Here is a 12,965-nt window from a genome sequence, read left to right as displayed (position 1 = left end):
TATTTAAGGACTGACCTTTGGCCATAGCACATCAAATATTTAGTTCAAAAAGTTTTTCACAAATGCATTTAATATGTTTTCCAAACATAATACCTGTGTCTATAACATGGGGGATAACATACATTTCAACAGGTTAAAAAATAATAATACAGTGTAATACCAGATTTCTCCTCAACTAGGGTGTTTGAAATTAGTGATTTTCATACTTTCAGGTTAATCCTTCCAGAATATCTACATAGATATGAGATAGAGATAAATCATAGCATATAGTAGATTTTCAGTAAGTACTTGCTTATTAATTTGTGGATTGTACCACATGAGATTGTTAATATTAGATCAGTTGAAAATTGACTACAATAAGTAAAGTTGAGATAAAGCATGTTTCTAGTTGTACTATTAAGAATTATGATAACATTATACTCTTAATCTTTCTTTATTGAGTTGTTACTGTTTTCCAGAGAAATAACTAGAAGAATTGTGAACACTTTCATTCATATGATTTATAATTGGTACACATTGAAAATGAGGAAAGTCTCAGAAGGCTCTGCTAACAAAAGAATTACTCAATAGTAGTGTGAAAAATCTTGGACTGTGGATCTGAATTTCTGAAGTGAACTCCAGAGAAGATCAAAATCCCATTTTACACAAAGGCCGATTGATAGCCAAAGTGAAAGCTAACTTTCAAGGCCTTGCTGCAGGCTTCAGAGTTTCTCCTATTACCGGTGAATGCTTGAAAATGGACTACACTACTGGAGAGCACCAACAGAAGTGTGCTCAATAAGACTCAAAACAGCAAAGCCTCATTTTTAGAGCAGATTATAACCTGTGGCCAAATAAACAAAAAGAAAGATACTGTCTGACAGTCCACAGCAAGCTATACAGTGGAGAGATGTTGGTGAAGCTCTCTAATTAGGCACCACTGCAATCACTGTGGCCAAAAGTTCTGAAGGCTATGATGATCTGTTAAGGAGATAATTCCTACAGTGCAAACCTGGGGGAAGCAATGACAGCAGCAGCATGTTGGTAAGAAATTTAAATTGCGTATGTATGTTTTCACTCACCAACATCCTTTGCTTAGTAAATGCAAACCCATACTTCACCTCATGTATCACAAGCCACTCAAACAAAGCCTGCACTGTGAAATTCTGTCACATCCCTCATAGCCGCTGGACCTTTAGAGAACGGACTACCAGCTTTTTCATCCTTTGGAGCTTTTCTAAGAAATTACACCGCAGAGGGGTGGGCACAGGCCTGTAATCTCAGCACTCTGGAGGCTGAGGCAGGAGAATAGCTGCAAGGCTGAGGCCAGCTGGGACTACATATTGAGTTCAAGGCAGCAGCTTGAACTACATAGAGAGACCCTGTCTCAGAGAAAGAGAGAGAGAGACATAGAGAGAAAGACAACACACTTCCCAAGTGAGAAGCAATGACTGGAGGATTTTAATAATTGATATCCTATAACAAATTAATTTTATGAAAATTAAATATTTAATATCTTAGAAAAATGCTGATGTAAATTTAATTGAATAAAACATTTTTAAGTACAACATTTTAATCTCTATTTACAAAACAGCAATTTCCTATGGTACAAATAAATGTTTTCTCCATTTACATTTGACTAGTTAGAGGTGAGCATATTTTCAGTAGTTGTATGTATATAGCATCACTATTTTAGAAGATTAAATGATATATAAACTCCAACACTAGTTATTTCTTTGTGTGCAAATGTTACCCGTTGAAACAGCTTATGATGTAGTATTTTGGACTGACTCTGGCACTCATGGTCTTCAGTATATACGTGAAGATCCTATTGTGCTCACATTGTAATTTTTGCTCGAGATAAATAATTTTATAAATGTGTGAGGACCTAGTTTTTTGTTTTTTTTTCTTTTGAACTCTTGTTGAGTGCTAATGCACTGCTTGCATGAGCCTTCTCCTACCGTCAGATCATGACTTTTTAATACTTTGTATGGAAATAGGTTTTGTTTTTGTGGTGCAGTGGATTGAGCCCATGGCCTCTTGAATTCTACGCAAGCATTCTACTACTGAGCTATATTCTTAGCCCACAGAAGTAGGGGTTTTGAGTAGAACCTTCCAGTGCTCTCAGGAGTCCACATTTCACATACTCATTGTGCTCATTGTTAAAAATGATTATGCAGTTTATTAAATCCTTTTATTGTACAGTTTCAGCAGTTAGCTGTTTTTGTAGAAAGTGAAATGGTCTCTCCTGAGATAGTCTAAAGACATTTGATTTATAAAGTGATTCTTTCATTTTCTACTTTCAAGCAATTATCTTTTAAAAACACGCAGACCAGTGAACATTTATTTGAGTGTTTATGTTTTTAAATCACCTTAAATAAGAATCTGTAAATATTCTAAAGAAAAACCATGGTTGATTCTGACATGAGTCACAGCCAAACTGTCATTGCACCTAATGGAGTTTTTAATGTGTTTGCATTAATTTTCTTACTACTTCCACATTTGTCTCTACCAAACACCTGCCCAAAGTTAGGTACATTTGGGTAGGAAAAGTGATGAACTACTAGAATGGCCAGAAAATTTGTTCTATTTTACCCAAAGAAGACTGATAATGCAGATTGATAGGGCCTTCTCGGGAAGAGCAATGAGCTGCCCTCAACTTTCATAATTAATATGCAGTGATGGAAATAAATACATGTAGAATTACACTTTTTGGGCTATTTCCTTCACTCAAAAAGGCCTTACCTCACACACACTTAGATACAAAGACACACACACAATTGAAATTTGAGTTTCTACTGTAGTGTCAAGTTTTGCTGAAGTTCAACCTATTAGCATCTAGGCTCACTTACCAAGACTAGGTTACTCCTGGACCTGCTCATTCACAAAAGGATTCCCAATCCACGAGCTTCTAGATGTTATTGGATGCGTTAATACTGATAGAGCTTAGCTTATAAAGGAAATCATTCTTCAGAGAGAGTACTTAGATTGGTGACCAGTGTTTTCCTTTTGAGTGAAATACTTTCTAGTACTGCTAGTATGATTCTTGTTATCCAGATTAGGAAAAACTGCAGATTTTCTTGTACTTATGCTTGCACTTTTATGCTTCATAAATAAGCACAATATGAAAGAAATCCATGTTGGGCTTTTTTTAAAACTCCCAATTGAAGGGTTGGGGTTTCAGCTCAGTGGCACCACACTTGCCTTGAAAGCGCAAGGTCCCAAGTTTGATCCCCCGTACCCCCTCAAAAATAAAATATAAAAATAAAACTCCCAACTGAGCCTACTGATAGAAAAAAAAATATAATGGGTCTCCATGAAATCTGTTGACTTTAATCAACCACAAAGTAGCAAGAATTTTCATTTAACTTATGTGTCTTGAACAAAGTAAAGTGCTAATACATACTATTCAGTATACTAAATGTATTTAATAGTAAAAATATAAACAACGATTTTTTTAAAAGGACGTTTTGACATGTTTTGGATTTCTTTTTTCCAGGCTATAAAGATTTTCATATGCATGAACATTTGTCCTGTCTTAGATGTTTTAATTTAAAAAGTTGAAAAGCATCCAGGCCCCCAAAGATCACTTGTAAATAGTGGCTTGGAACCCAATACAAAATGATTAGATTCTTAGGGAAGCTCATAAAGGCTTATTTAAACCATAGTGTAGTTAACTGTTGTTATCATACTAAGCTCTTCGCTTTCTTTAGTGAACCAATCATTGTAAGAGATAAAAGCAGAAATCTTTCCTTTTCTTGGCATGATTAGGAAGGTTCAGTTCTTAATGTGGATTATTTCCCAGTTACCTTATTACCATCTAAACTTTCTGGTGAAACACTATATAAAAGGCATATCTCCCTCCACCCACCCCAGAAGCTCTGTGCTTCAAATTTTCCAATCTTTCTTTTGATCAGAAATTCTGAGGCTCGGGTGATATCACTTGGCTTGATTTTAAGAGAAAAGCATTTTTTTTCCTGCTAAAATATGAATGAAGGTAGCAGAGAAAATGACATTAAGTTTTCTGTTTTAAGAAAGGATCTTCAGAATGAGTCTTTAACATACGACATTTTAAAACAGTATGACAACAACTCGTGCACCATGGGAGCTATATTTTTAGCATCTTAGCTGGCACTGTCCTGTACTTCAATTCCTTTAGATTGTTTTGACTTTTTTTTTAATAGCCCACTGTCTTCTAGTTCTGTACTCAGAGCTTTCCTTATTTCCAAATTTTTGTGACTTTCCCCTTTTCTTCCCCTTCTCTTGTAGATCACTGTACAAGTCACCTCTACATTTTCCGACTTCTGGTGGTACAATGGGGGGGTTTGGAGTCCTCCTGGACGAAGAGGCTAGGGATAGCATTGATGTTTCCCAAGACAGGAGGGGGAATGAGGGGAGAAATTGGCCATCAGAGGCTGCTTGTGCTTAGCTAAGAAATTATAATGAAACCCAGTGAAGAAGCTTCATCTATGTTCTATTTCATCAATAGTATATTACTTGGAATTATATTAAAACTTACTTGCAATACCTGTACTTTTCTTGTTCTATAGATGTGTAGATGATATTGCTTGCTAAGATGTTATCTTATCTTTTATAAAAGAAAGTATATATATATATATACATATATATATATATGAATATCATGATGCATGTGACTTAAGTGATCATTTTATATTAAACCTATTTCTTCCTAAAAAAAAAAAAAAAAGAAAATGGACCTTGACCCACTGTGTGAGACAGATCTTTACTTCTAGGGAGCAAGCATTTGTTGAGTGAAAAGCAGATTGTGTGAATTTACTTTTTGTAGTAGGAGGAAGTATAAGACTTCAAAACAGTTGAACTGTACTACCACTTTGTAGTATGAAGAATACCTTTAGATCTATTATTTTCGACTTTTCATTCTTTTAAGTGTCTTTCAGACTGCTCTGTTACATTCCTGCTGATGGACGCTCACTTACTCTGAACTAGAGAAGAGCATTTGGCTTCCCTTTCATGTATCCCTACTTGTCTCTTACCCTGGACGAAGAAAGATCCTCCACAGGCATAGTCTTCAGGTTTTATCACAAACACCACGAAGAACTGCTCTCCAGGAAAATCCTTCTTCTGTGTGAGATATAACAACCTCATGATATGCAGGTAAGAAAGACAGCAGCAGAAGAAACAAAGTCGAAGGGGTTGGGGATAAATAGAAAGGAAAAAGAAGCAATGCAGAGCTTACCCTTGCCTCCTAACACCTTAGAAAAGAACTTCACATACTCATAATCTATTCTAGCTTGTCCACAATAATTGTTACATCCAAGAAATTAAAGTAAACAAACACACCATTATGAGTTAAATCTATTTTGTCCTCCCAGGAGTGCTTAGAACTGTACCAGGCATCATATAAACAATAATGTCAACAGCCTATATTTAATAATTAATACTTATGTACTGTTTTGTTTTTATTTTAAAAATATAATTATAAATAACTTTCCTGAAAGTAATGTAGTCAGCAGTTGAATAAATAATGCAGTTAGGGAGGCCAAGGACCTGAATCATGGTCCCGGCTTTGATTTTTTGAAAATATATCTGTATCCCAGTTTCTTTGTCCAGGAATGAAGCATAGTTGACAAAATAGCCACTAAGGGACATTATAGGTTTACAATCCTGACTTCAAAAAAAATTGTCCACAAATTTCTGGTATGTTCAGCCTACTGATAAAATGGTCCACAACTGAAACATGGACCCAAAGAGAAGTAACAATTTATTGCTGAAATAGAACTGCGCTGATATGCTTTGCCCTTCATTAACATAATGCCCTGTGTGATGTAAAATCTAAAGTTCCCTATTACAGTTATTTCTCTCTCCTTTTTTATTTGGAACTTCATAATGCTAAGATGTGAAGGAAAAAATAAATACTAAAAACAAAAGCATTTGGGACATCAAATCTGAGATCCTTGAAATTGGTTTGACTGCTAGAAGTTTTCATTAGGTGTGATTTAGGTTGAGATTATAATTAATTTCTCTTCAATTTTTGCTTGTTATTCAATCAGTAATATCAGCTTATCATAGAGTACAGATAAAGTCACGTTTCTAAAGTACCACCCCAAAGAATAGAGTCTGTGAAAATATGCTAAGATATTGTAGGTAGATTTTTGCTATTTAATTACCAAATATGATCGATATCAGTTTGAACCTGTTGATCTGTCCAGAGTTGAAGCCATCTTTTGTTAACTGTGACTGGTAAAAATTATTAGATACATTTAACTGCTTTAAGTAGATCTCATAAATTTCACCCTACCATGGTACCCTCTACTGAGTAGGCTGGAATTTTCTGCTCATATATCTCTAAGGAAACTGTCAAATAGATGTCCTGCTGTATCATGTATTTCCAAGACTCCCCATGGGGAAAAGAGTACCTGGCAGAACAGTATTGTTGTCCATCACCCAAGCTTTGATTTCAGGCACAGAAATCTTAATTTTTAACCATCACAATGGAAACAAGGTACATAGTAGATGCCCATCTCTTTTGGCATTGTCATTGACAATAGTGACCACAGAATCCATGTCTTACCTGCAGTGTGATGGCAGCTTTCTTGGTCATGGACTGATAGACACCATTAAATTCCACATTGTGGTCAAGATCATACACTGGGCACTGCAGCATGCATGAGGGAGAAAAAGGAAAGCATTACTAATGTCACATCACATGCAATCTCTGTCTGGGCCTGTCTACCTAGATCTGTGCAACACAGAGCAAGGGAGTCCTTACTAAACCAGAAACCATGGAAAGTCCCCTCTACCCAGAACATTCATGAAATAGTCCTCCTAGAACTTGGTACCTTGTCCTCTAAAGTCAAAGTCACTCTATATTGAAGAGAACTATGAAAAGATGGTCATTAAGTGTATAACATCCTTCCCATTTGTTGTTAACACCTGGCAAGACATAAAGAACCTAGTGTTGTAATAGAAGTTTTAAAGCAGAACAAACAGTAGGTTTCTATTTTTCTTGTGGAATCCATAGCTTGGTTTTCTTTCTCATGATCTATCTTCTCTCCTTCCCTTCTTCCCTTGCTTACTTCCTTCTTTTCTTTATTTTGGTAAGAGGTCAACTATTCTTTGTCTAAGACATTCTGCAAACATGAACTACCCACTCAGATGCACAAGATACTATTATTATTTAGCAGCTTTGGGAGAGACACATGGTACAAAGGATGACACGCCTCCCTTTCATTTACTCTGGGATAATACACTACTCCTTATTAGAAGGTTGACAATATCAGGACTTACCATGATGTTCTGGACTGAGACAACGGAGCATGGATAAGCCATTTCAGACACCACTTTAATGACGACTGAGTCCACATCTTTGGGAAATTTGTATAGAAAAAACTGAGAATAAGAAAAAGAAAGACATAATTTTTTTAATTATAAGAAATGTTTGACATTATAAACTCAAACCATTTTCACATGAATAGGATTGCTTTTTCTACTGTTAGGTGAGAAGTGCAGATACAAATCTCACTGAATTTTGGTTATTTCAGTCAGTCATTCATCTCATACATATTAGGCAATTAACTGCTCTGCCCTAGTAGTCTGTGCTAGAAATTAGGAAGACAGAGTAAGACAAAGCAGCCATTTCACTTTATGGTATGACCATGTCTTTTAAAGGGAAACTTTACAATATTTCATTCCATTTCTTGCTAAAGAAGTCTTCTTCCCCGCTTTGAGTTAGGGACACATGGGATGTAAAATGAGACCAGATTATTGCTGTGTGGTGATTGTGAAATTTGAAGCTCTACCTTGAAAAAGCAGAAAGGCTTGTTCTTCAAGAATTTTAACCGCCTTTCCACAGACAATAATTAGGACTAGACCAGTCCTTGCCCTAGACCTTTGGCTAGAGAATCTATTTCCTGGTTGGAATATATTAAGAAGATATTTAGATTGCAGCCAGCTCCTGAAATATATTTACAGTTTGGGGCAGGTTGAAAAATCTTTAAAGTTACTTTTGAAATATCACCAGAATTGAAAAAAAATTTCTTATAGAAAGAGATTATTGTAATATTTACCTAGCTAGATTATTAATCCACTGGCAAAATGTGCTAACTCTTAAACTTTGAACATGTTAGTAATGATGAGGAAAGGGAAATTATGCTCAGTAATGATAACTGGCCAAGATGTGATGTCAAACTTATAATTAAGATTTTTGAGAAAACCAACCAACACCAGTCTCCTATCCTAGGACTTTCATAAATCTGTCACTTTTAAAGAAGGCAAACATTAAAATTCAAGTTTTTATTCTAACATCCACTTTATTAATCCTGTTTTGTGAACTAGGTTAATAAAAATAGAATATTTTTTCAATAATCTAAAGGTTTTTGGTGGGAAAAAATCATCTCGAGCTGCTGCTTAGAAATTTATTCCTGCCTTGTAACAGATGGCAACAGCTCTAAGAACCTGCTTCATATTAGAGCTTGGTTCAATTGCTTATAATATAGGGCTCTTCAAGAGGTGAGGAGTCTAGAATTTCCAAGGGGTGTTGCTGGTTCTCAGGGGGACCATATTCAAGAACATTACTATGACTACTAATAGCAATGATGATAAATACGATAGTAAATGGCTTGCTGCAAGCAGCTGACACAATCCTTATCAATAGGCCAAATGTGATTAACTTTGATTTTCTATAAATTACCACAAATCCCAAATCAATATTTTCTTTAAACATATTACTTATTAATCCACTTTTACAGAAAGAAGCAAAAAACAATCCAAAGCAATGACTGGAGTTCAGGCCAAAAATCACCCTGGGAGCCCTCTTTACTTTCTCTGAAACCAGTCAGTGCGGCAACCTGCTTCTATCCTCAGGAGTAGAGGCAGACATGATTGATATAGGTTATCTGAGAATGTGCACTTACAGGCAAGTTTATAGGAAAAAAATAGCTTTCCCATAATCAAAAAGGATGTAATGTATAGGCCAAAGTAGGAACAGTTAAGAGTGAGTAAGACTTTGTAACTATCAAAGACTCTGTGTTTTACTTCTTAGTTTGCTCTAATTTTATTTCATTCTAGTTTGGGTATTGCATTCCAGTTTGGAGGTTATTTATGCTTTAATATTTAAATAATTTTCATAATAAACAGAGACCATAACATGTAATTGTTACTAATTTCCAGACTACCAGCACTTCTATTATATGGCATGGTGCATGAAACACACACTATATATCTATTACAGCTCTATGCAGGACAATAGTCTGTTATCGCTTTAGAGTACAAGTTATTTTCTCTTTCTCTAGGTATCTCCCATTGCACCTAACAGCCAATGCTTTCTAAATATTAATTGATTTAAGTGATTAATACATGTTAAGGGAAACAGATTCTGACCTGCCACCCCCTTCTGCACTGGGTGGCAGTATATATGGTCTGCAGATACTTCATTGAAAGGGACCATTGCATTCTTTTTTTTTTTTTCTTTCCTATCAGGGATTGAACTCAGGACCTTGTACTTTTGGGGCAGGCAGCAGCACCACTGAACTAAATCCCTGGCCCAGGACCATTGCATTCTTACATTACTACAAAGCTACTGTCATAAAAACAGCATGGTATTGGCAAAGAAACAGACCTGAGGATCAGTGGAGCAGATTAGAAGACACAGAAACAACTCCAGACACACTCAGCCTCCTCATCTTCAACAAAGGAGCCAAAGATAGCCTCTTTAATAAATGGTGCTGGAAAAATTGGTTTCAACTTGCCAAAGATTAAAAGTAGACCTATATCTCTTACTAAACTGAAATCAAAATGGATCAAAGATCTAAATGTTAAACCAAATAGTTTATCTGGTGTGAGAAACTGAAAGTATGAATAAGGATCAAAATGTATAATAGATAATGTGAAATAGGAAGAAAAGGTCCAAAGGGGAAGCGGGAGGGGAGTGAGAGGGGTAGTGAAAAAGAAAGAAGGGAAAGGAATAAATATGAGAAAAGGAAAAAAACAGAAACAAAGTCTTTGTAAATAGGGAGGGGTGGAGGGGTTGAATGTAGGACAGGGTGATGGGTAAAAATAAGAACTAAGACATACCATGTAAAGGTTCATATTCCCAAGGATGAATGTCATCATTTGTATATCTAAAATGTACCAATAAACTTAATGAATAAAAAATCTAGATATTAAAACAGAAACACTAAACCAGGTGGAAGAGAGGTTAGGTAGAATTCATGAAGACATTGGTGTAGGAAAAGGCTTCATGAACAAAATCTCAGCAGCACAGGAACTTGCACAAAAACTCAACAACTGGGATCTCATCTTATTAAAAAGCTTCTGCACAGCAGGAGAAACCACCAACAGGGTGAAGAGACAATCCACAATGTGGGAAAAAATTTTTACCAGCTGTTCCTAAGACAAAAGTCTACTGTCTAGAATATATGAAGAACTTAAAAAAAATCAGACTCCCTACCCTGATTTTAAAGACCCTATTCCCCCCACCCCCATAGGCATCTGAAATGAACAGGTATTTCCCAGACAAAGAAGTAGAAACAGCACATAAACATATGAAAAAACATTCAGCATCACTGGTTATTCAGGAGATGTAAATTAGATTCCACCTCACTCCAGAAAAAATGGCTGCAATCAAGAAATCAACCAATAACAAATGCTGGTGAAGTTGTGAGGGAAAAGGAAGCCTTCTCCACTGTTGGTGGGAGTGCAGACTGGTGTAACCACTGTGGAAATCAGTATGGAGTAACCTCAGAAAACTAGGATTAAAGGTTCCATGTGACTCAACTGTTCTCCTGCCCAGCATCTTCCCAAAAGAATGAAAAGAATCATACCACAGTGATATATGTGCACCCATGTTTATAGAGACACAGTTTGTAATAGCTAAAGCTTGGAAACAGCCTAATTGCCCATCACCTAGTGACTAGATAAATAAAGTGTGCGTGTGTGTGTTTTTAAATAAAATGGAGTACCATGAAGAGGGAGAGACTAGAGATCTTTATAGCTAAATGGATGCACATGGAGGCCATACTCAAGCGAAATAAATAGGACACACATGTGTAAATACCGAAGACTAAATACCAAATAGTTTCCCTAGTGTGAGAAACCAAAAGTGTAAATGAGGACCAAAATACATAATTGATAATGTGAAATAGGAAAAAAAGGTCCAAGGGCGAAGGGGACCATGAAGGGATAAGGGAAAGGAAAGAAGAGAAATGAATAAATACAATAAAAGGAAAAGCTGGAAACAAAGTCTCTGTAAATAGGGAGGGGGGGAGGGGTTGAAGGGACGGCAGGGGAATGGGGAAAAAGTACTAACCAAGACACATCATGTAAAGGTACAAATTCCCAATGATGAATGCCATCATATTGTATACCTAAAATGTACCAGTAAACTTAATGAATGAAAAAACCTGTTTTAAACTTGCTATTGTAGAGAGCCTTCTTTGAGAAGCAATGAAAGAAAAAATAAAACTAACTGTAATGTCTCCAGAGAAATATCCTGAAGTAATCAACATTTATTGTTAAGTATGTTTTCTGATTATGAATATGATTTAATGAAGAGCACATAAAAAATAGCTAATTCTCCTAATGCTTGTTAGCATTCCTGTTCTTTCTTTAAAACAGGAGAAACTAACTTAACCCATCAATAACATTGTAGCAATTAAAATCTATCTTATTTTAACTGTATTTTTAGGTCAATTATTTGTGTATCTGTTTGACACCCACCTTCTAATTCCTGTCCCCACTCCATCCTATCAGGCCTGTACTGACAGAAGTTGTGTCCCTAGCACCTAACAGAGTTCCACACTGTATTTGGGACATAGTGGGCCATGATGTGCTCAATGAAAACTGAACCAAAGAATGCTAGAGAGCCAATATCATGTCTCTCATTTCATGCCAATTAAAGCAATAAAATTAAATGTGTTCAAAATCCCAGTGGCACAAATAACAATTCAGAGTACAAATACATCTCAAAATGGAAAAGGTCAAGGACAACACCACATGCTGACTCTCCTTGATCCATGGTTTCTGTGGGTAACATCAATACAAGGGCTCTTGATGACTCCTGGAACTCTCCACTTACCTGAGGTTGAGAGGGGCTGGCAGTAAAATGAAAGGCAACATTTGTCCTGCGAAATGTAAACAGGAGAAGGGAAAGGGGAAAATATGATTATAAAAGCATATGTTAGCAAGTCAAAATTTATTTACAAGAAAGACATCTTAAAGTAGATGCAAGGAGGACGGATTTATTTACCCTTTGTGAAGGGAGTTTGATCCTATCAAATTGATAAAACTCTATGGGGGTCTCAGCAGTGTCAACTCTCTACAATGACCAATTTGGGAAAAGATTGTTTTTATACCTTCAAATATTCATGAAGTCATTCCCACATGAGTGAGTACTTTGCTTTCTTTTATGGACACTTTGCCTTTGAATTGTCTTAAGATTTCACAGTCAAGTACAGGGTGTTCAGGTATTAGAAGTGAAAGAAAAAAGAAAATGCAAGTTTGAGGGTCGTTTTGGATAAATAATTTTGAGTCATGTCTCAAAAGATCATTTAAAGAAAGCATAGTGAATAGATAATCACTACAGGACAGTCCCTATGGATAGAAATAGGCTCTTTCTGCCCGTAAGGATTTAGCCAATTGCCTGCCACACCCACTACAAGGTTTTTCCCTCTCTAGTTTGCGCAGGGCCTTGTAAGGCTCACTTTTAAAACAAACACCACCAAAAAAATATAATGGAGTTATTTGTTCTCAAACTTGTAATTTACTGTGAATAACTGTATTAGATATTTAAGACAACAGTGATCCAGGCATAAAGGTTAGGAAGCAGGAACTTGGAGAACTGAGTGCTGTCTGGAATGAACGTTGACGAAACAGTCTGAGACAAGGACAAACTTCTCTGTAGCTTTGTAAGAGCTGCCCTTGGCCTTTTGCTCTTTCTGGCTCTTGCCACACTATTAGCCTTACAGATGATCACTCACACAGGGCTCCTGTCTCACAATTCCCCCAGC

General features: G+C 36.2%; 1 protein-coding gene across 2 annotated transcripts in view; it reads right to left on the bottom strand.

The window, feature by feature from the left end:
- Sidt1 (SID1 transmembrane family member 1) overlaps positions 1-12,965 on the bottom strand; it is a 100,387-nt gene that overhangs the window by 47,797 nt on the left and 39,625 nt on the right. For both annotated transcript variants that reach the window (XM_010630184.3, XM_019208331.2), the window contains exons 4-7: positions 12,035-12,080; positions 7,249-7,350; positions 6,533-6,616; positions 4,995-5,082 (exon numbers count right to left, since the gene is read on the bottom strand). In XM_010630184.3, coding sequence (XP_010628486.2) covers positions 4,995-5,082; positions 6,533-6,616; positions 7,249-7,350; positions 12,035-12,080 — 320 coding nt within the window. The remainder of the gene's footprint in view (positions 1-4,994; positions 5,083-6,532; positions 6,617-7,248; positions 7,351-12,034; positions 12,081-12,965) is intronic.

Source organism: Fukomys damarensis, unplaced genomic scaffold (genome assembly GCF_012274545.1).
Source record: "Fukomys damarensis isolate Sample0158 unplaced genomic scaffold, DMR_v1.0_HiC HiC_scaffold_24, whole genome shotgun sequence".
NCBI classification, from domain to species: Eukaryota; Metazoa; Chordata; class Mammalia; order Rodentia; family Bathyergidae; genus Fukomys; species Fukomys damarensis.
The sequence above is the reverse complement of the archived record's forward strand: the minus strand, read 5'-3'. Positions and strand labels throughout refer to the sequence as shown.